Here is a 25,165-nt window from a genome sequence, read left to right on the forward strand (position 1 = left end):
ATAAAGATGTATGGATTGGATGAATGGATTATAAGGTGGATAGAAAGCTGGCTAGATCGTCGGGGTCAACAGGTAGTGATCAATGGCTCCAGGTCTAGTTCGCAGCCAGTATCCAGTGGAGTGCCCCAGGAGTCGGTCCTGGGACCGGTTTTGTTCAACATCTTCATTAATGATCTGGATGTTGGGATGGATTGCACGCTCAGCAAGTTTGCGGATGACACTAAGCTGGGGGGAAGAGGTAGATACACTGGAGGGTAGGAATAGGGTCCAGAGTGACCTAGACAAATTGAAGGATTGGGCCAAAAATAATCTGATGAGGTTCAACAAGGACAAGTGCAGAGTCCTGCACTTAGCATGGAAGAATCCCATGCACTGCTACAAGCTGGGGACTGACTGGGTAAGCGGCAGTTCTGCAGAAAAGGGCCTGGGGATTACAGTGGATGAGAAGTTGGATGAGTGGACAGTGTGCCCTTGTTGCCAAGAAGGCTAATGGCATATTGGGCTGCATTCGTAGGAGCATTGCCAGCAGACCAAGGGAAGTGATTATTCCCCTCTATTCGGCACTGGTGAGGCCACATCTAGAGTATCGCGTCCAGTATTGGGCCCCCCATTTCAGAAAGGTTGTGAACAAATTGGAGAGAGTCCAGCGGAGGACTATGAAAATTATTAGGGGCAGGGGCACGTTACTTATGAAGAATGGCTGAGGGAACAGGGCTAATTTAGTCTGCAGAAGAGAAGAGTGATGGGGATTTGATAGCAGCCTTCAACTACCTGAAGGGGGGTTCCAAAGAGGATGGAGCTAGGCTGTTCTCAGTGTTGGCTGATGACAGAACAAGAAGCAAAGGTTTCAAGTTGCCATGGGGGAGGTCTAGGTTGGATATTAGGGAAAACTATTTCACCAGAAGGGTGGTGAAGCACTGGAATGGGTTACCTTTAGGGAGGTGGTGGTATCTCCATATTTAGAGATTTTTAAGGCCTTGCTTGACAAAGCCCTGGCTGAGATGTTTTAATTGGGGTTGGTCTTGCTTTGAACAGGGGGTTGGACTAGATGACCTCCTGAGGTCTCTTCCAACCCTAATCTTCTATGATTCCATGATACAGGACATGTCAGTCATTTTTTACACTTAGATACATGGCTTTGTTACAGCATACAATCTAGAATACAAGTGGACATCTTTGGACTACTTACCAGCCTGAATAGGCATACATTCCTGAATAAAAAGCAAGAGGTAATCCCATAACACTGGCATCATTCCCTGCAAATGCATCTTTAAAGTGCTGTGTTTCTCCTGCAATAGAAATGATACTTAAATATAACCTCTGAAATATTCACTAGACAATAAAAAAAATTACCCATGACTACTGCATTGTGACCATCTACTCTCCCTTTCCCTCTTCAAAAAAAAAAATCACATCATGGAGAAGTTACTCACCCAGATAGTTCAACTGACTTCAGATTCTGCTGTTGACATCAATGGGACTATCTGGAAGGAGGCACGCCTTGGGGCCCTATTTTACCCCGGGGTGTCTGCTACTTCCCACCACCCAACACAGATGTAATGAGGTTAAGTGGTGTCCGTATAAAATAAGTAAGAACTACTAATTATTCTTTAAGAAAGGCTTTGAATGATTTTTGACTATAACAACAGCATAAGCAAAACAAGAAAAGGAAAACCAAAGACCAGCACTGAATAAGGATTAATACAAAAGGCAGATTATATTGAAGACAAGCGCAAGTACATGTAATATTGTGGACAATTTGCGAGTTCCTGAACAGTAACTTTCCATATGCTGGTCCTGGCAGGTTATAATAAAAGCCCTGAAGAGAAGCATAAGTAAAGCTCTTATTCACCATGTCAGGGTTCCTTCCCCACTCTGAACGCTGGGGTACAGATATGGGGACCTGCATGAAAACCTCCTAAGCTTACTTTTACCAGCTTAGGTTAAAACTTCCCTAAGGTACAAACTATTTTACCTTTTGCCCTTGGACTTATTGCTGCCACCACCCAGCATCTAAGGGATATAATTGGGAAAGAGCCTGTTTGGAAATGTCTTTCCCCCCAAAATCCTCCCAAATCTTATACCCCCCTTCCTGGGGAAGGTTTGATAAAAATCCTCACCAATTTGCATAGGTGAACACAGACCCAAACCCTTGGATCTTAAGAACTATGAAAAAGCATTCAGATTCTTAAAAGAAGAATTTTAATAGAAGAAAAAGTAAAAAGAATCACCTCTGTAAAATCAGGATGGTAAATACCTTACAGGGTAATCAGATTCAAAACAGAGAATCCCTCTAGGCAAAACCTTAAGTTACAAAAAGACACAAAAACAGGAATCTACATTCCATTCAGCACAGCTTCTTTTCTCAGCCATTTAAAGTAATCAGAATCTAACGCATATCTAGCTAGATTACTTACTAATCTAAGACTCCATTCCTGTTCTGTCCCCGGCAAAAGCATCACACAGACAGAGAGAGAGGCTTTGTTTTTCCCTCCCCCCAGCTTTTGAAAGCATCTTGTCTCCTCATTGGTCATTTTGGTCAGGTGCCAGTGAGGTTGTCCTAGCTTCTTAACCCTTTACAGGTGAAAGGGTTTTTCCTCTGGCCAGGAGGGATTTTAAAGGTGTTTACCCTTCCCTTTATATTTATGACACACCAGTTTTATATTCCTGGTGACAAAATATTTTAAAGGCAACAGAACTATACGTATAAGGAGCTAATGAACGACAGCACTACAGCATCTGCTTGGGTTACTTAAAAGACAAGCACAAATGCATCCAAAGCTATTATGCATTAGCCACCTACTATTGATTTTATACTACAGTATTGATACGACTGTGATCAATTTGGCTTGAGAGACCAGACTTCTATTACTCCGTAGACTTACCCTGCATTCGTCCAAAAATATGTTACCCTTCAGTCGGCCGTTTTCTGCACTGGCCGGGTACAGACAGTTGAGAAGTGCACGTCCCTTCGGTTCAGGGGGTGTGGGTCAGGTTTTCCTTATGACCGAAAATACACATACACACACAGTCCCGTGCCTTCATCCTTTTTATCTGGTCTAACGGCCGTGTTTTAGAACAGACCAACCAATTAGGGTGGGCCACATTGTTTATGTGGTTGCCCTAGTTGTATAGTTGATGTGTAATTAATTTTTATGTCCAATTGTTAGTTATTTGTATAATTTAGGCCTATTTATTTTCTGTAGCCAATTAGATTTTGAATGTGGGTAATTTGGGGTTGATAAGTACACAGGAGTCAGCATAAATTGCTATCTGGTTGCAGTTCCCCCCCTCCCTCCTCCCCCGAGCTGACACTTGCGGGAAAGAGAAGGTTCAAATTCTGGATTTGAAATGTCTGGCTCAGGCCAAATTCTGCCACTGGCTGCAGGAGGCTTTCAGAGGCTTCAATGGGAGGTCCACACAGTCATGTAACATCAGAATTTGATCTTCTGTGTTTATTCTATTTTCTTTCTTGGGCTTGATTCTGAGTGCACTCACAGTGCCTTAACTGCACTCACTTCAGTGGAGCTATTCCTGATTTACACTAACACAAATGAGAACAGAATTAGGCTCTTAATTTTTCCTAATTATTCTCTGTAATTATATGTTAAAATTTAAATCACAAAGAACACTGCCAGCATTTCACTTATAAACAGCATTTTTTGGAAAACTGAATTGATAGCTAAAATCTGTCCAGCATTTAAGCTATTAGCATCCAGTAGATTTCTACCACATAATATTCATAACCATGAGTCACATTATACTAAGCAAGAATTATACAGCTATCTATCCAAACACTTGCGGGTAAACATATTGAAAATAGTACCCAGGAGGTGACTACAGACATATCGTAATAGGCTGTGTGCTCATATTTTTCCACAGATTGTTCTAAAGATTTTCCCTACTCAATTTCCTGTACAGATTGTTTTGAATGTACTTCTGCTCATTTTAAAAAGATAATAGGGAAGGGGAGAAATTGACAAAACAAGTTCTTCCCTGTAGGCACATGTACATTCATATCTCAGGAATGCAGGGTTTTGCTACTCCCCACTTCACAAACATTCACATTTGGTAGATGCGGTGAAGAGTTTGCACACAGAAAGAAAGGTTTGCTTATAGATCCATCGATTCTATCGGGACAGGAATATTGTAACCGAATCTGCTGGGGGAAACTGGCACTGCAAATGTGTGCTGTAACTAATAGCAAGCTTTATGTGTGTATCTGTGCAATTCCCCTCAAGGAGAATTCATTCTTCTTCATTCACTCTCATTCTCTGCTATAATGTTACCAGGTTCAGTGTAGCTCTAGCCCATTGTTATGTGCTACATTTTCTAGGAAGTTGTAAGCCTACGCAGTATTCTGTTCAGTTTCCTAATTATCAAAGGGACAAATCCTGAACTCCTTACTCAGTTTTCACTCTGTCTTTATTCATTTCAAACTCCTCACTTGTCATGTTCCTGTCGCAGATATGGACTGGCTACAGCGCTTGCTTATACACACTAGATGTGTTTATACTTTAATACTCTGTCAGGTATGGCTGAGGATAGCTTTAAATAACGTATTTTCTCACACAGCGCCACCTAGTGGCTGAATGGTATAATACAGTACATGGTATAATAATTTAATAATTAGCATTCCATTACATCACTGAAGCTGATGTGAGTTTTGCCTGAGTAATGACTGAAAAAAATTGACAGCAAGATTCTGCCAGCCTCACTCACAATGAGAAGTGCCTTATTCTGTGGATAGCCTAACTAACAGCATAGGGAGGGAGAAGGTCGTAGGGCTGTGAGAGGATAGCGTGGACAGGAGTGATTCAGGGGGACACAGTTTAGCATAGCTGGTTTGATACACAAGACAAAAGCACCATGGGAAGCCAATGATGGGGGTGGGTCACATGGGGAAATCAATGGTTCTACTCAACATAAGTAAGGGTAATTGGATCTAGCCCTGAGCGAGGAGCTCAGGATTTGGTCCGCTACAAGGATATTAAGAGATGAGTATTTTTTAATGTGAAAGTGAGAGGAAGGAGGAGGAGCAGCTGTGAAGGAGAAAACAAAACACATGAGATCAGGAATCTGTCTAGTGATTAGACAGAGACCTAGAGTGGGAAACTTTTGTTTAAGAGACAGTCACTGGCTAAAGAGAATTTTAAAAAAGTGAGCCATCTATGGCCCTGAGAAAATCTGAATCCACTGCTCTGTGAGCGTGTGTGTTTGTGGTGGGGGGGAACAGTGTTGTTGAGCTCTTATAGAATGACTGTTTTACGAATGATCCACCAGTTGTGATGAATTGTTCAGATTACATTTGGGCAGGCAATGATTAGAGCACCTTTCCTAGCCCTTTCACTTGCTCGGGTGAGCACTGCTGTCCTGTAAAAGAGCTTCTCATTGACCTGGGGCATTGCTGAACATTTTTGCTGCCCAGGATTCAGGATCAAGTTCTTTATAGAATGACTACTGTGTTGATGACCCTCAACATGTTAAATCTGCTTTGGTGCACCAAGTGGAGGAAACCTCTAGGTCCAACCTCTAAAAAGGCACTGCATCATTGTATTGTGAAATACATAAGTCCTGATAAAGCACAAAAGAGGTCAATGACTATCCCCTGCATCTTATGTAGTTCCCAGTCATCGTGACCTTTTGTGTCACTGTTCTCCAACTTCAGCAGCCCAAAGAGTGTGATTGCCCATATGCAACAGACTTCTCACCTAAAAAACCTCACAAATCATTAAGAAAAAAAGTCTCCAACGATGGGTGAGTGGTGAAGTGTCAGGTGTAGCTGAACACTTGGAGTCACAATCACAAACTTTTACACAGGTGACCTGGGACTTTGGTTGCTCAGCCTTGAATCCTGGGGAGCAAGGATGTTCAGTAACATCTCTCTTGTTTTTCCTACAAAACAAGAGCTCTCTCTGTGGTTACATGGAACATATAGACCCTAATGGACAAAGATAGCCCATCAAGATTTGAAAGACGTACAGCATTACTTGCAAGAAAACCTGCTAGAAATAGCAACAACATAGCTGCCCTCAGCAAAACCAAACCTGAAGATGAAGGCTCCATAATGAACTAGAAGGTGGCTACAGCTTTTTTTGAAAAGGGAAACCAGCAGAAGATGACAATTGATGGTGCTGGTTTTGCCATTAAATATAGCCTCCTGAAATCACTGAGATACTTACCTGTGGGCAAAAAAACCCACCTAATTACTCTACAATTTTCTGTTGGAAATTCATGATATTGTGACTCTTATCAGTGCTTGTGCTCCAGCCATGAATAATTAAAAGAACAGTTCTATTCTGATTTGGATGACATAACCAAATTTATATCCAGTGAAGTCAAACTCATACATCTGGTAGACCTTAATGCCAGAGTTGGAAAAGAGAAAAATTAACAAGTGTGGTCTCCTCAGCAAGTGTACTGAACATGAGTTTGTTATTATGGACACAATCTTCAGGCAAGCTGACAAATATGAAACTTTGTTGATGCATCCAAGATCCAAGCACCTGACTGACTATGTCATTACATGGCAGAGTCATCAGGGATATCAAGATCACCACAGCAATGTGAGGAGCAAACTGTTGGACTGACCACAGTATGATCAGAACCATTTTCAATTTACACATTATTGCCCCTCATTGAAACAATACGGAATAGATCAAACCACAACTGAATATAGCAAAGTTGAGACATCCATTTCATCAAGAAAAACTAAGGGAAAACTCAAAGGAAAAAATTGATAGCATTATATCATCAGCTCTCATTTTGCTCCATCAGCTTGTCGAAATAGTGTCAGAGAAGCTTCCATCAGAGACCAAATGAGGATTTAGGTTGGGTCAGTGCACCATAGACATGATTTTTGTTGTGAGATAGATTCAGGAAAAATGCATTCAACAAAACATGGAACTGTATGTTGTCTTCATAGATCTAAAAATAGTGCTTGACAGTGTGAACAGAAATGGCCTCTGGAAAGTTCTAGAAAAGTTTGGCTGCCCAATTCATTAACACCATATGTCAATTCCATGAAGACATGTCTGATCAAGAACTCTCAGATGGTGACCTCTCTAAATCATTCCCCATATCTAACAGGGTGAAACACAGCTGCATACTGGCACCAGTACTCTGTGGTCTCTTCTTTGTAGCCATTCTGAATTATGCAAATGATAGCTGTCAAAAAGGCATATACATAAGGTACATAACTGATGGAGAACTCTTCAATCTCTGAAAACTTGCTGCAAAGACAAAAGCCCTTGAGGAACTCATTTGTGAAGCTCTCTTTTGCAGATGTTTGTGCTCTACTTAGTCACAGTGAAAGTGACCTCCAGCTCATCCTTGAGAGGTTCTCAGAAGCAACTAAACAGTTTGGACACATCATCAGCCTGGAAAAAAATGAAGTCCTCTTCCAAACAGCCCCATCAACCACTAAGCCAAACATCAGCATCACTGGTACAAAACTAAAGAATGGCAGTAACTTTACATATCTTGGCAGTAGTATCTCAGACGATCATTCCCTGGGTCAAGAAATATCAAACAGAATACAAAGGCAAGCCAGTCTTTTGGAAGACTTTCCCATAGTGTACTCAACCAGCCTACCTTCAAACTGTTGCCAGAACTGATATACAATTCTGCAGTGATAGCACCCTTTTATATGGATGTGAAACATGGACAGTTTACTACAGACACATCAAGCAACTTGGAAGCTTTTACATGCATTGTCTTTGTTCTATTCTGTAGTTCTGCTGGCAAGACAAAGTGTCAAATATCAACATCCTTGAGAGAGACGAAACAAATAGCATCAAAGTAATGATTATGAAAGCTCAGCTAGGATGGGTGGGTCACATTATCAGAATGGGTGGTAAAAGATTCCCCCAAAAGAGTTCTTTATGGTGAGCTGGAACTAGGAAAGTATAGGAAAGGCAGTCAACATAAATGCTTCAAAGATGACCTTAAGCAGAATATGAACTCATAGGTAGGTAAATATGGATGACACAGCCAACGACACACCTGAATGGAGAGTAACTATCAAAAAATATTGTAAACATTCTGAGAAAGACAGATGTGAAAAGCAGATTGAAAAAAGGGCCAAGCATCATGCCAAGTTTTTCAGCAGTATTCCTAGATCTGCTCAATACCTTGCTCCTCACAAATTAGACTATACAGCCACAAGAGAATACATGAGATGCCATGACAGATATGATGGACAGACATACTGTGGTTTTGACTCAGGTTTGAGGCTATGCAGAATATTGTAAAAGTATCCTCCTGAACTGATAGCATATGAAATTCTTGCCAGATAGGATCTACCAATGAGCTTATTAAAATCAACAGCTCTTCTGTCTCCCCTACTCTGAATGACTTTTATGAGCTTTGTTACTGTAACATGTAAACAATGACAATATGGAGAGGCTTGTGAACTCTTCAGATTTCCTTCACTGGGTTTGTATTAGCCCTGCTGTCTTGGTTTTATATTTATTCTTTCACTTGGTATCAGTAACGTGCATGTAGATGAGCATCAAATACAATCACATATGGGCAGGTCTGCTAGTTTAAATATCTGCAAAGGCCAACATCAGGAACAACATCTTTCTCCCATGCAGATTCAATGAATAATCACCACAATATTTTAAACAAGTATTTTAACATTTGGGAGCTACAGTGCACATTTTGATATGCTCATAACGTTGTGAAAATTATGAACCCTGAACATTCCTGTTGCTAATTCATAATATAGTAGTGAACAGGGCTAAGCGTTAATGCAGTTAAAAACAAATTATCTAGGCCAGACGATTCTTAATGTCCAATTTATTAAAACATTTAGAGGAACAAGACATGCCCATCTGCCATTAAAACTGATTCTGTCCTTTCTACAGAGAGTTTTCACTTCAAATAGAAGTTTGGATACTGAAAGGAGCAATTCTGTGCTTCTTAATTTAACATGCTGGATCTCGACTCAATACTCTCATTGGCATGCTGCTGTAAATACCAGTTCATCCCAGTGTAGTTCCACTTCCAATCAATTGCATGACAGTACAGAGCTCAAGTTAAACAAGCAGAGACTAATTAAGAGATTTTGCTGGTATAGGCACTATTTGGTGGCAGTGAGGGTGGGGGAAGGAAGAGAAAAATAATTTAAAAAGCATTTACTTTTCAGTTCATACCTTTAATTAGCTGCATAACTCCAGGGACTATAATTATCAAAATTGCTATGAGCTTGCAAAAGGTAAGGAAAATCTGGATGCGAGCACTCCAACTGACACTCATGCTATTCAGGACCATTATCACTGCTGCAAGAGAAGAAGAGGGGAGAGTTAAACAGAAGTGCTTATCCCACTGAAGGCATCGTAAACAAGAAACTGAACAACGCTGAACAATGGGTTCTTACACATGAAAGAAAACACAAACATCCTAATAACTTTTTCCCTCTGTTACCGCCTCACCTTTCCCCTCCCCATCCTACGCTAAATGCCTCTGCTGAACCCATCTTTCTGTCCCACTGCTCCAACCATCAATCTCTTCACTATCTGCCTAGCTCTTTCCACCTCAAATTATAGCTCATCACTTACTCAGTGTCAGAATTGTAAACTGTTGGTAATGGATGGGCTGATATAACACTGCTTTTGATTAAAAAATTAATTGCACATCCCATCGCTCTGGGCCTCAGTGTTAATGTTGGCTTGATTGTAGATTTGCATTTTTAAAACATTAATTAATAATAAAATGAAGGCTTCTCACTCTCACTTAGGCCCTGCATAAATTTGCCCCTTGCTTCATCTCTGCCTTTATTTCCACTTACTCTTCTTCTCACTATTTATCCTCTTTTAGGACCATATTACAACAGACACAAGGGGATTAGGATGCAAAGAACTTCCCAGCCATCTTTGGGAATTCTAGCACTGTTGGTGGTGCTAGGCGCACAGAGGCCTTGCAGTGCCAAGTTTGGGCCTGTGTCCAGCTCATATGCAAAGACAGAAGAAGGGGAAGGAAGGATCCTTTCATCCTCACCCCCAATTGTGTGCCCTACCCACCATAGAATATCAGGGTTGGAAGGGACCTCAGGAGGTCATCTAGTCCAACCCCCTGCTCAAAGCAGGACCAATCCCCAACTAAATCATCCCAGCCAGGGCTTTGTCAAGCCTGACCTTAAAAACTTCTAAGGAAGGAGATTCCACCACCTCCCTAGGTAATGCATTCCAGTGTTTCACCACCCTCCTAGTGAAAAAGTTTTTCCTAATATCCAACCTAAACCTCCCCCACTGCAACTTGAGACCATTATCCCTTGTTCTGTCATCAGCTACCACTGAGAACAGTCTAGATCCATCCTCTTTGGAACCCCCTTTCAGGTAGTTGAAAGCAGTATCAAATCCCCCCTCAATCTTCTCTTCCGCAGACTAAACAATCCCAGTTCCCTCAGCCTCTCCTCATAAGTCATGTGTTCCAGTCCCCTAATCATTTTTGTTGCCCTTCGCTGGACTCTTTCCAATTATTCCACATCCTTCTTGTGGTGTGGGGCCCAAAACTGGACACAGTACTCCAGATGAGGCTTCACCAATGTCGAATAGATGGGAACGATCACGTCCCTCAATCTGCTGGCAATGCCCCTACATATACATCCCAAAATGCCATTGGCCTTCTTGGCAACAAGGGCACACTGTTGACTCATATCCAGCTTCTCGTCCACTGTAACCCCTAGGTCCTTTTCTGCAGAACTGCTGCCAAGCCATTCGGTCCCTAGTCTGTAGCAGTGCATGGGATTCTTCCGTCCTAAGTGCAGGACTCTGCACTTGTCCTTGTTGAACCTCATCAGATTTCTTTTGGCCCAATCCTCCAATTTGTCTAGGGCCCTCTGTATCCTATCCCTACCCTCCAGTGTATCTACCTCTCCTCCCAGTTTAGTGTCATCTGCAGACTTGCTGAGGGTGATATCCACACCATCCTCCAGATCATTTATGAAGATATTGAACAAAACCGGCCCAAGGACTGACCCTTGGGGCACTCCACTTGATATTGGCTGCCAAATAAACATGGAGCCATCGATCACTACCCGTTGAGCCCGACAATCTAGCCAACTTTCTATCCACCTTATAGTCCATTCATCCAGCCCATACTTTAACTTTCTGTCAAGAATACTGTGGGAGACCGTGTCAAAAGCTTTGCTAAAATCAAGGAACAACACGTCATGGCAAGTACATTCTGGTTCTTAATGACTGACGCAGAAGATGAACAATGAAGCATCTAATTCTATCCCAGTTATTCTAGCTTATGTAATGATATGCCGGTAGGAAGAGAGGAGATAAAGCACTATTAGTAAATGAATAATTATAGAGCACAAATACCTATTGCTAGCCAAAAGAAGAATTCAGTTTTTAATCCCTTGCTGGAGAAAGGGGTTAATGAGACAGTGCAAGCCTATCAATTGATCCTCTCTCTGTTTCCATTTAGAGGGCCTAATGAATCAGCTTTACATCAGAATGCTTCCTTACTTCAAAGCCTTCTTAGGAGCCCTGGTTTATCTGGATTACCAAATATCTCACACACCGCTGGATTTATAAAATCACAACTCAGGAGTGGCCATCCAGAGCCTGAAACTTGGAGCTTAGCAAATATGAATGCAGGTGCTGCAGGTCTGGCCCTGTACAGACTCTCCAGATGCTAGAACTGCTGTTTCATCATGTGTCTTTACAAGTCAGCTCTAGGGCTTCAGGTGATGCTTAACCAGCAAAACGGAGCAGGGTTTTACTGTACTTCAGAACTGAGATAGTCTCTTCTGGGTTACCACAAAAACAAAAGTGTCTGACTTCTGCAAAATCTCCTTGTAGTCAGAATATTTTGTGTTTTGCTTTATAATTCTTGTGTGCATACATTGACCTGGCAACACATATAACGTGCTGGGAGACTGATTCACCTCGGTGACACTTGTCACTGATATAACTCAAAAAGAAAAGGAGTACTTGTGGCACCTTAGAGACTAACAAATCCGCAAGTACTCCTTTTCTTTTTTGCGGATACAGACTAACACGGCTGCTACTCTGAAACCTGATATAACTCAGTTGATTTAAGTGTTAAAAGTTCCTCCAGTTCTAAAGTGGAGTAACAGAGTTCTGAATCAGGCCGTAAATCCTTACATATGTTGGATTGACTTGTTTGTTGATCAAATACTCTTTTATATTGTAAATTTTCGCAGCTACCCTTAAGCATTTAATTGAAAATTCACCAAAATACATTTTAAACAGCTAATATACCTGCACTGTGTAAGTCACTAAGAAATCCAATGCCAGGAGCTATTCAGTGGTTTATTTCATATTTTCTAGAAATTTCAGCTTATATTTGTATTGTGGCTCTTGCACAAGACAAAGCACAGGCAGGGGGCACAATACAAATATAAGATGAAATGTTCAGCTCAGTATTGTAAACCTTACATTCAGCTCATGTAGAGTTCAAGTTCCATGCCAGGAACATTCAGTTACACAACTCAGCACAGAGTAAGTAACATTTTTATCAGATAGCAAACAGCTAGTAAGTACTAGAGCTGAGAGAATGATAATTTCAATTCACACATGTTATGTCTACACTGCAATAAAAGACCCGTGGTATGGCTGTGGCTGGCCCAGGTCAGCTGACTTGGGCTTGCAGGGCTCGGGCCACAGGGATACAAAGTTGCAGTGCAGACATTCACTGGGGGGGGTCTCAAGCAAGGAGGGGTTCCAAGCCTGGGTTCCAGCTAAAGGCTGAAAATCTACATTGCAACGTTATAGCCCTGTGACACCAGCCCCATGAGCTCAAGTCAGCTGACACAGGGTCTGAGGCTCAATACTGCAGATTTTTTATTGCAGTGTAGATGTACCTCCTGGTTTAGCTCATGCACAAGCCATAAATTCGTAGGTGGGTCGTGTTTTCTTGAACACAATCTCCTCTGTTTGTGGCCACATTTGAAACTCACAGATCTTTCTTGTGATCTCAGCCAAGGCAAAACCAGAAATGGGGTAGTTAGCTACTTTGTGGCTGCTTAGTTGTGGGTTTGCAGTTGAACAGGAAGAGAGAGAGAGAAAAATGCAATTAAAGACTGAACATGCATGATTCCAGTGTTGCAAGCAGATCTGTTCAGGCACAGAAGATACTTATGCTACTGCAGAGCCTGAGTGAAGTCAGTGGCAATCTGCACGAGCCTAACAGTACATCTATACTGCGGTGAGGAGGTGCGATTCTCAGCATGGACAGACAGACTCACACTAGCGTTGCTTGAGCTAGTACACTAAAAGTAGCAGTGCGGACATTGAGGCACTGGCTCGCGCTAGCCACCCAAGTCCACCTGACCCCTGGGTCTGAGCTCAGGTGACCAGTCCAAGCCGCTGCCCATGGCACAATGTCCACACTGCTATTTTTAGCATACTAGGTTTAGCAAAGCTAGCACAAGTCTGTCTACCTGTGGTTTTTGTACCTTGTTTTATAACAGCAGTGTTATTTTAGAGGAGAGAAGGGAGAAGATAGTGGAGAATAGAAGCCATGAAGGAATACCTGAGCAGGATGTGGAAGAGGATATAACAACTGTGCCAATTATCAAGATAGAAGCTGTAACAAGGGTGATTATGCAGCATCAGAGTGGTTTGCTTCCATGCATTGATCCTGCTGTCCTTTGCCACCATGACAATGAATTGCGGCCTGGGGGTTCATAGGGCATAGACACCTTGAGAAACACCACCATAAACTGTTTGCAGAGGCTATGCTACGGGACCGAGGTAATGCTAGTGAATGGCAGAAGCAGGCAGTGCCAGCCCGGGTATAGCAGGCACCTGTGGCACAGTAGGTGACCATGGAGGGTGAAAAAAATGGCATGAATATACAATCAAATGTGATGGTGACATTTGTCAGCTGTCGCTTGCCTCAATCTGATCCTTCACACTGTCATCGCTATAAAAAGTACAATAAAATAATAAAAGCCAACAGGAGAGCAGCAGTAGAGTTAGATCCTGGTCTATTTTCCACAGAGAGTAGGGAACAAAAGGGAGCCAGCTACACCAGCTTGTCAGGCTTTTATGGCCTAAGTGCTTGTGAGAGGAAACAGCCCACATTAGCCTAAATACGTTGCTATTTGCACATCTGTGTGCACCAATTGAAAAGGAGGCACAGAAGGCCTAAATCTTGATCTGGAATACAAAAGCAGCCCAGCCAAGAAAAGTCTTTATTTAAGCTGCTTATCTGCCAAAGGAACTGATTTAGTCATAACCAAGGCTGCGTGTCTGTCACAGAGATCTCAGAAGTCACAGATTCTATGTCTTTCCGTGACCTCTGCAGTGGCCAGTCCAGCTGGCTCCAGGGCTGCCCAAGTAGATCAGGCAACCCCTGGGCCAGTCACACCGGCCACTGCTGGGGCAGTTTGGATGTGGATGGGGGCTCAGGGCTGGGGGTTGGGGTGCAGAGCGGTGCTTACCTGAGGCGGGGGGAGCTCCCCAAAAGCAGCTGGCATGTCCCTCTAACTCCTAGGCGGAGGTGCCAGGGGCTCTGCATGCTGTCCCTGCCTTGAGGCACCAGCCCTGCAGCTCCCATTGGCTGCCATTCCCAGAACAATATTACTAGTGTTTAGGAAGGGGTCTATATCTGGGGTATTTGATGATGGGGCAGAACTCAAAGACAAGGGAAATTTGAGTCCTCTCTAGGGTGTCAAATACTGGGAGTAGCCCCAAAATACACATAAGCAAATTAAAAACACTTAAATCATACATGAGCAATTGATCTGTTCTCAGACTCATAGCTTTATATATCTGAAGCCTCTTTACCTGCTCATCTGATATGGAGACGAAGTGAAGTGATTGCATATACAGTGTAAACTGTGCCATTTCTACTCAGGTTACATAGTAATAATACAGTTCAATACACTTATGTAGTGTAATTTATCCCAAAGAATGCATTATATATATACATACACACACACACACACAGAGACCACTACACACTGTGTGTATATAGCATTTTCTCGCTCTCTGATTGTGCTAGAATTGAAACTGCATGTAATGTAGGCCTTTTGGCCCTGCAAAGTCTGCAGTCAAGGGACCTGTGATTTGGGGGAAATACAAACATGAAGGAGACTCTCAGCTTTCATTTAACAAGAAAAAGTGTGTTTCTAGCCCTCCTCCTTGCAAAGGTCAACATGAAAAACACAAATTGACATAAAATTATTGCTAAGTTTGAAAGGAAGAGACAGCTGGATTCCATTTCTGTAGCAGACGACTGGGGTAGAGCCAGAGAAGAATCCAAAGATTATCCCCCATACGTTCACTTTTTATGTATAATGAATTGGTTACATTTGCGGTGTTCTCCCAAAGAATTGTTTCACTAACATCACTAAAATCCTTAGGCTGGCCCTGCACATAGAGGCCTGATAATGGTGGGCAGTAATTGATTATGTTGGTAGATACAAGTAATTTGCTTCCAAAATATGCCCAAAATTGCTAAGGTTTGGTATGACTACAGGGGGTATTTTGTGTCTAGCATGCTCTTTGGAGCTATAAAATAAATAAATAAATACATAAATAATGGAATTTTAAAATTGATACGTTGTCCAGGAGCTCAGCTTTAGCTCTCATCTGAAATATGAGAACTGCAGCAGCACGGTGCCCCCAACACAATATAGGAACACAGTTTTAGTACTGCTCTAAAGGGAACTACCTCACTTTCTGAACCATTAACATAATTGTGGACTTTTCAGGGAATGTTCCCATCCAAATACTAATCCAGCCCAACCCTTATCATCTTGTAAATCTTGCTTGCTGAGAAGATCATAGAGCAAGATGGTAAAGCTACAGAACAAAATCTCTCGTATTACTAACACATAGTTCCATGATGCTTCCAATTATTTTATTCCCATCTGAGATAATAAAGATAACTTGGGTGAGCCAGAGAGCTGCAAAGAGCAGTCTTATCATTCTGCATAATCAGCCATGGCGGCAGACAGAAAGAAGAGACACAGAAGTGGGTGAGAAGGCAAGAGATAAGGTAGCTGACTTGCAGTTTGACTTTGGCTATATCAAACCCTCGAAAGGAAACAAAGACTCCAGTCTGGATAGGGAACTTTGTATACAACCATACTACTACGACTACTACTAATAAATACACTAGATAATTCTGCTCATATAAGAGTCACAGTCAGACTTTCAGATCCCTGGATATATGTGCACTATCTGATACAATACACAAAATGCTACATCATTACAGAAAAGTAAACACTAAACGCCATCCATCAGTGTTTCCCTTGACATCTTTGTTGGTCATATTTACAAGACTTTCTCCAGGAATCTCTAGTTTCAATGAGGCAGTAACTCATCCTACCTGCTCTGCACAAACTCTCTTTTGGTCACCATAGCAACAATTTGCTGTTGACTCCAAACTCCCCTCAGGGGGTCATTATTTCAGGATAACTCCACCCTCCTGCCACGCTGCTTCTTTGCTTAATTATTTTGTGAAATCCCGGCTTATCAGACAGATTTTCAATTAAATTAAAAGTAATAAAAATACGATTTTAAATTGTTCATTCTTGGTGCTAGAATTACAGGCACTTAACAAAACACTTTAATGGAGTCACCCCATAATGTTCCTTCTGTCTCAGTGACCTTGAAGTTCTTGAACATCTGTCTTACCCTTATCTTTTCCTGAAATATTTTAGGCAGATGTAATTATAAAAGAAGTCATTAACCTCAAAAACCTCAAGACCTTAATTTAATTACTCATATGGTTTCTGCATAATTAAAATAGAAGTAAATGTGGTCAGATACTGATTTTTTTTAATACTGGTGGACAAACACTTCTACAAATAACTTGTTTCTTTATACTGGAGACTGGAAGTTCAATCTATCTCCCTATATAAATAAAAAGTCATCGGATTCAATTACCTGTGCAAAACAAAAGTATCTTCCTGTGTGACTTTTTACACTGTTTTGTCTGAACTCCTTTTTCATTCCTTTTATATTGTTTGAAATATATGTGCTGCCCAAATTAAAAAGAGCACTGTTCCTAAGGAACTGCCAACCTCATTCCACCAGAAGTAAACAGAACACTGTAATGTAGGGGCTACCTATGTGCTAGCTGAATAATAGGAAAAAAGACTAAGAGGGGCTGTTCCTATTGTATTTGTGTCAGTGCTATGCATTAATACCTACACTGCTCTGCACCCACTGTGATAAGAGATGGTTGGGTTCATAGCTTACTGAAATACCGGCTAGACCTGGGCAGGAAATGCTTTTCCTGTCCCAAAAAACTTTGAGATTTCAAAAAATGTCCTGTTCCATATTGAAAGGCTACAGTTTTGTCCCAAAGTTTTTCACCAGGAAAAATGAGCTTGAGAGATCCTCCCCAGAAGAGCCAGTTGGTTACGGCACTCACCTCTGATGAGGCTTCAAGTCCCTGCTGTGTCCTGACTGCCAGGCTACTGGGTATTCTGGGGTGAGTCTCTCTCAATCTCTCCTCTTGCAGCTGTTCCAGTTTGTGTAATTAATTAAATATTCAGTGGACAGAGAGAGGGCAGGAGCGGGATCAGGTCTGTGACAGGGGGTTGGGGCATGCAGGGGTGTGGCTCAGGGCTGCAGGCTCGGGGCGGTGCTTACCTCAAGTAGCTCCCGGAAGCAGCAGCAGCATGTCCCCGCTCTGGCTCCTACGCAGAGACATGGCCAGGGAGCTCTGCTACACACTGCACCATCCACAGCTGCTGTCCCTGAAGCTCCCATTGGCCATGGTTCCTGGCCAATGGGAGCTGCTGGGGTGGCGCTTGGGGCGGGGGCACCATGCAGAGTGGAGCCCTCACGCTACCCTCTGCATAGAAGCTGGAGGGGGATATGCCGCTGCCTCCAAAAGCCGTGCAGCCACTGACATTGCACCCAGGCTGGAGCGCCAGAGCAGGGCAAGCCCCAGACTTTCCTCGCCAGCAGGAGCTTGAAGGGCGGATTAAAACGGCTGGTGGGGCAGATGTGGCCCGTGGGCCGTAGTTTGCCCACCACTGCTATAGCCTGATGGTTAGGGCACTTACCCAAGACTTGAACCTGCATCTCCCATATGCTAATAAATAGACCTGAAGTACAGCTCTGTGTGAGCTCGAAAGCTTGTTTCACTCACCAACAGAAGTTGGTCCAATAAAAGATATTACCTCTTCCACCTTGTCTCTCCAATATCCTGGGACCAACATGGCTACAACACCACTGCATACAATTAATATTTAATTATTTATACAACATGAAACAGTTCCAAGAGGAGCGACTGAGAGACCCACCCCCAGAATGCACAGTAATTCTGTAATGGTTCACATCAAGGCACTACCTATTCAATGTCTGACTTATTTTGATTATTTTCTACTTTAACATCACCTTCACCTTTCTCCAAAACTTAAATTTGATACTTACTGATGCCAACAGCTGTAATAAGCTTAATTGCTAGGTCTGGAATTTCACATTGGATAAAAAATGGTTCCAAAATATAGCGTCCAAATGCCAAGGATATCACTGCTGTGGCAGCAGGGCTAAGGTAAACAGAAAGAATCAAGAAATGATGGTTAATCTACACCAGTGGATAAACAATGTTCACACAGGATCATCTCCATTATCACAAAACTGAGATAAATTTAACTGTGGTGTGTCCTTCATAGCTGTGTAAAATCATAGTGTCTGAATATAGTGGAGGTTCTCAGGGGTATATAATCATTTATGCTTTGCTCAGGTGCTACTAAACTATCATCATGACTTTTATCAGCATGGGCTGACTTATGACTTACCTGTTGTAGCACAGTCAGAAATGACATGCACTGCAGATTTATGGACACAGTCCTTTATTCATTCTCTTTAAATCAAATTGGATCAGGTACCAGATAACTGGTATTTAAATCCAACTTTATAGAAGTTCATGTGGATAGAATTTTAACGTTTGCATGCATCTCATTCTTCACAAGAGAATTTCAAAGTTCAGAGATTCTGCTTTATTCAGATAAGCATCCTAAAAATATCCAACACTTATATCAAAGTCCTAGCGTATTTAATCGGGATGAAGCTGTGTCGCTAAATTGTAATTGTAAATAGGCTTCTGTAAATGATTTCTGCTTCCTGTCCTGGTCAAAAGCTTCAGGTCCTTTTCAACACTGGGGAATATTCCCCAAAGAAAGTGAGAGAGCACTTATTGCACAATGAAATGTGCAGAAAGAAAGTACATATTACAGAGATGGGTGAGGTGATTTCAAGAGCAGGAGATAGCTCACATCAATATATGCAAGACCAGCTTAATAAGGGATATGCCTCCTCTTCTTTTTAAGACAAGGGAGAAAGTTAACCAGAGGCCTTAGCATTAACCCAGGTTTTGACACCAGTTTGCCCTGTTACTCTAGGTTAGATGTAGTCATGTTGCCTACATAGTGGAGTTCCAGGAATTCTGTTTCCGGAAATATCATTTCTACCTGCTCAGACAGCTATTTGTGCTTCCATCACCTAGTTACAAACAATAAGGAGCTAAGGGCCAGGGATACCTTTGATCTGATTCCCCTGGAGTAAGGCCCAGCCCATACAGATTAATATTATAGTATTTTTATTTCCTCTTGTGGTCAAAACCAGGAAGTGCAAAAGTGCTTGCAAATTCAAACAAAACAAAAAGTTTTTTTATTCAAAGTTCAGTAAATGTCTGGTTCAGTCCAGGGGATAGATGAAAGTTTAGGTAATTCTGTATTTAAACTTGTTCAACAATCCTTACCAGAGTATCTTTACAGAGAGATCTTATAGAATATAACAATGGTGAAACCAACAGAAATTAAACAAGACTGTATTGAAATTGCTGTAAAAATCTCTAGAATTTAAACAGAGAATAATAGTCTGTCTATGGGATTTAAACCATCCTTTAGAATGTAATAGCTATTATCCCTGCCATAAAATTTTATGAGACAATTTAAAAATTCTATTGAGAGGTTATTATTGTCTGTTAAATTCCACAAGGGAGCTGCATCTCTGAAAAGAAAAATATTTTCTCAGTGTTGTGACTCAGACACAATATCATAGATTGTGTTGGATCAAACTGCCAGCAAGCAAATGCCAAAACTATCTTGTTAACAAAGGTTCTGTGCTGGTTAAGGGAGGGTTGCTTCTTGTACACATTTACTGCTCCAGCACCCACCCTCATACATGTGGGTTTAATGGCTTAGCAGACACTCAGGGCCTGATTCTCTTCTCATTTACATGTCACTCTATTAACTTCAACTGAGTTACTTCTAATTTACACAGGAGTAAGTTTGCATCAGGTTGTTTGTACAGCTATAGATCAACCATCAGACCAGATCTTTTGAGTATCCACACACAACTTCCTTCTTCAATTCCAGTGCTCTCTTCCAGAGCCTTACCTAATCTTTTTCACACAGACCTCTTTTTAATTCTCTTAAAGACAGAGTGAATGTTAGCTGCACCACTATAATTTTTACATCCCTGGTTTTCCTAAATTGTGCCTGCAATAAATACCGTGGCTTAATGAACATTTATATGCTCTCATTTTTCTGTGGATTGCGCTAACAGCTGCAGGCCACAAATAAGAGAGCAGAGGATCAAAGTAAGAATACACTTTGCATTGTATTGCAAATGTGAAGAAAAGTTGGCAAAGTACATACACCTTGTGCACTTCTCTTGCTTTCAGTAATAGGTAGAAAGAGAATGTATCCCTTGCAAACAAGGGATAGTAGCTGACTATGTGCGGATAGAAGTAGAAAAATTACCACTAGCGCATCCCGTAGCTCTAAATAGGTTGCAGTATGCCATTGTCCAACCTATGGTTTAAGCCCTGTTAGCAACCACCATGTTTAAACATTGTGGGTGTTACTAGCATGATTTCCCTGACCTGTGTAGAAAGTAGTATTTTTTCCTGACATGGCTTTATAACACAGGTCTAACATGGTTCTCGGGGTGGGGGGGAGGAGGGGAAAATATCCCTGAATGCACTGGTTAGAGAAAGTGCATGTGAAAGTCACATTTAAACATAACCGTTGCTAGCACAGTTTAATCCCTATCACACAGAATTGAAATGTCGCTTGGATTTGTAATACTGTGGCTGAAATGATATATGGGAGCAGGAAATGTTTATTCTTTATTGTGGCTGCTCCACTAGTCTGTGGTTTTCACAACCCTGCAGACTTTCAGAGGAAAAAGGGCACAGCTGAGGAATGTGTGTGTAACTTTTCTGACTCCTTAGAAGTCACTCCTTAGAACATAAATACATATTGGGGGACTAGTTCTTTCTACAATAACAAACAATTCGTTCACAGCCATAGGAGTCAGAAATAAAACTCTACACAGAATTTCAGCAATGTAGTTCTGATAACTACAAGTTATAACAAGTACGCCCCCATAGTTATTTCTGAGAATTCCCAATTCAAGGATGGTTTGACTTTATTCTCATGCACAGTTTATATTTATTTGGGTGTGGGACAGGCTATGACGATAATGAAAGTTCTCGTAACATCACCAGGATGTTGACACATTTTAAACAAACTTTGGGTTCAGAGTGACTTAGCATTATTATTGCTTTTAGCCAACTCAGTCTGTACTAGAATTTGGATCCTTGCCCATTTTTATGGAAGTATGGAAGTGAGATCAAATAAAGCATGTGCACTGTGATTAGCTTGCTGCATGAGAGGAAGTGAGTCTTATTAAGGCCAGGCAGATTTCAAATGACCTACATTTATTTTATGTAGGTGAATTGTCATAACTATATAGATAGATTGAGCTACTCACAGAAATAGTTCAAATAGATTTCAAGGGACTAACTTTCTATAATCAATTTGAATATGATAACTGATTTAACTGATTAAAATTGTGGGTTTGGTTTGACATAAAGACACACCCATATATATATATTATACTTTAAGGCTCCAACAGCATATACACCTGTAGCAAAAGTCACAAAACACAATAAGGCAGATTCTTGGCCCAAGTTAAGTATTTACAGACTTAAAGCTGCTTTACATGGGCAGCTGGGGAATCTCCTGTTTTAGAGTAATATCCAAGTGGTATAAAGCTGCCATAGCCAGCTCTAAATTTCCCACACCTTCACAGGGGGGAAAATGTAGGGGCATGAGCAGAGCACATGGTTCTCTGGTGAGCCACGGCCAGCTGAACAGTACTCTAGTGATATGTTTACATCACAGGGTAAGCCCAGGGGTCAAACTCAGGCTCAAGTCTAATCCCCCTTCCTTCCACACACAAATCATGCTGACCCAGGACTTGGACCCAGGGTCTCAGGATCCCACGATCCCACAGGGGTGGAACATCCCAGCCTGAGTCAAGCTGGGACCCAGCATTTAGCCCTATTGCTTTGCATTGCAGATGTAGCCCCACTGGACTCATGTTCTAGGAGTCCATCAAAAATATCTCACAATTCCACGTGCTGACTGCCTTTGTCCTCTGAACAGTCAAGTTTGGTGAAGAGTCAAGTTTTCCCAAACTGCACCATGAACAAAGGGCTAGAGTGGACACATTTTGGGATGGTAATTAGATTCGGGTTTTCAAAATGCTGGGTAGGCGCTGAAGCCTCATTTTGAGAGCCAGGGTTCAATAATTCCTAACCTGGGGTTACAAATGAGTGTAGATGCTCAGCCCCTAGGTTATCAAAACCAGGGTCTGCTACCTCAAATTCCAATAACCCTGGATTACACTGTAGTGTAGACATACCCGAGGAGACTATTCCTGTCTCTTCTCAGGGAGGTAGAAAGATAGTTTAGAACTACCTTTGCATCCCTCCTCAATTATTCCAAGACAGAGTTCACTTCCACAAATCTAAGTAGGCAGCCAACACATGACACACTGCAAGTTCAAAAGGTAGGTCCTTTAGAGTATTTTTAAATATGGTGTGTGGGTATCAGCACTATTAGTGACATCAGTGAGCCTGGCAGGCTTTGCAGAAGAATTGAAATCAAGTTGCTGAATTTTTATGAAAACCAGTCCATTTTAAATCATTTTTCTTAAAAATATCTTGAAACCAAATAATCAGTGCTGACAAACAAAATAGAACCAGTAAGTATCCTGCAGCAGAAATATTTAAAAAAAAATAACCAAAAAAACCACACCACACACATTTCTGTCCCCCTCAGATCTGAGGTTTCTCTTTGTATTTGAAACTGCATTGACAGTGGACAGAGAAGGTAAATAGAACCCTCAGCACACTTACCGTATTATAAGCAGTTCCACCCAGACTCTAACAAAAGCCGGTAATGGGCCAAACGCCTCCAGGATATAAGTGTAGTGTCCACCGGATTTCTTGATACATGTTCCCAATTCAGCATAGCACAGTGCACCTATGGAAATGTATTTAAAATTGAAATGTTGTATCATAAGACATAACCAATAATGTTTATTCAAAACTTTTGTGATACATGAGCATTAGGAACAGACTAAACAATAGAGCAAGTTATTTACTGAGTAATTATTTCTGACAAGTTTGGACATATTTCTTCAAATAAGTTATTTGTAAATACGTTTTGCATTAGTTCAGTTAGCCCTGTAAGTGGCCAAATATTTGTGTGTAATTTATTCAATTACATTTTTCTGTAACCCACTGAATAGGTAATTTGCTAATACAGTTTCTCATTACTCAACCAGCTCTAGCAAACAGACAGATGAAAGTGCTTTGTCATGCTAGCTTGTCCGGCTACCCACCAAACAATGACAAAAGGTGTGTCTACACTTGGAGAGGGGTGGGTGATTCCCAGCTCAAGGACACATACTCATACTAGGTCTCATCGAGCTAGCACGCTAAAAACAGAGTGTAGCCATGGCAGAACAAGCAATGGGAGGGAACGGGATCTTTGACAATGAGCCCCTCCCAACGTTCATTCTGCTGTGGCTACATTTGGTTGTTAGCATTCTAGCTAGTACATCTCTTGGGAATCCCCCCACAGCTTCAAAAGTAGACATACTCAAAGCCCTGTCACTAGGAAATATCATCGGTTTAGTCTCTGCTGAGATTACAAGGGCCTGGAAACTGTACTACACATTCACTGCTAGTTCTGAGGCACATTGATGGAGCAATGTCAGGAAGTGTGCACTGTTGATTCAAGACTTCACTCTCCAGGACTATTGATGTGTTGCGTACTAGTGTCACCCCCACTCCTCAAATTAAGTTGTTCAGTGCTCGCACATTACTGCATTTGTTCCTAGCTCTGGGAAGCTTCATGGGTTTCTGTATTGCCAGATGACTTCACATTTCCCTAGTAAGAGGAATCTTTCATTCTTCAATATGTTTACACTGGATCAAATAAAAAGAAAACCAGTGTTGTGTTATTACTTTAGGAGGTCTGGTCATGCAAAAGTCATTTGGTCCACTGTGGAGGGACTGCACAGCACAATGATGACCCTCAGAAAGCTCCCTGAGGTAGCCACATACACAATATGCATCCTCAGCCTTATGGAGCAGCATGCTAGAAAAACAATGGACCTGTATTAAATATTCTTAGCCATGTACCATCCCTCCAGTCTTTGTGTCTGCTGGGGTGTTTAATAGGCCATCACACAATTACAAAGCCAATAGATTCTCACCTCCATATATGGACAGCATCAGTCAAGGAGAGATTTACCAGCACTAACAAATTCAGTCAACCCATTCATTAGTGTGTGCACAGTGTTTGAGCAACCTTTGGGAATCAATGATAAAGTGATATGGTGTCTAGTGTTATGATCAATAAAATATATGCAGTTATCAATTATGTGTTCCCTAATTAATTTATGCCATTGTAATTATAAGATATAAAGCACATTTACAACATACAGCACCTTAAATGTCCAGGGTTATGCAGAGACATGCATACATCTGCTATAGCTATTGCAATACAAAAACCACCAAATAATACATCATTTAGAGATGGATTTGTAATTCAAAGGGCTTCCATTCTGTTCTTATTCTGACAGCAGCCCATTAAATCATACGTTTTAATGAAGAATATCAGGCATATCTCATTTCTTTGGTAAATAAAGTTGGGTAAATTTTATTTAAGATTATTCAGGGTACCTGATAATCTACTTAGAGTCACATTTAATGAACCCATTGGCAGATTTTCTCTTGCCAAGTGCATCTGGAGAGATACAATATAGAATCAGTCTGAGGTAACTACTGTAATGTTGTAATACATGTTTCACAGAGACCCTCACTGATCAAATAGGTGAACTTTGTATAA

At 41.5% G+C, this 25,165-nt stretch overlaps 1 protein-coding gene across 1 annotated transcript in view; it reads right to left on the bottom strand.

Annotated features, from left to right (window-relative positions):
- SLC7A11 (solute carrier family 7 member 11) overlaps positions 1-25,165 on the bottom strand; it is a 75,017-nt gene that overhangs the window by 48,228 nt on the left and 1,624 nt on the right. The window contains exons 2-5 of the mRNA XM_084627144.1: positions 23,164-23,290; positions 18,381-18,496; positions 9,159-9,284; positions 1,190-1,289 (exon numbers count right to left, since the gene is read on the bottom strand). Coding sequence (XP_084483270.1) covers positions 1,190-1,289; positions 9,159-9,284; positions 18,381-18,496; positions 23,164-23,290 — 469 coding nt within the window. The remainder of the gene's footprint in view (positions 1-1,189; positions 1,290-9,158; positions 9,285-18,380; positions 18,497-23,163; positions 23,291-25,165) is intronic.

This window comes from Lepidochelys olivacea (assembly GCF_965140295.1).
Source record: "Lepidochelys olivacea isolate rLepOli2 genome assembly, chromosome: 4".
NCBI lineage: Eukaryota > Metazoa > Chordata > Testudines > Cheloniidae > Lepidochelys > Lepidochelys olivacea.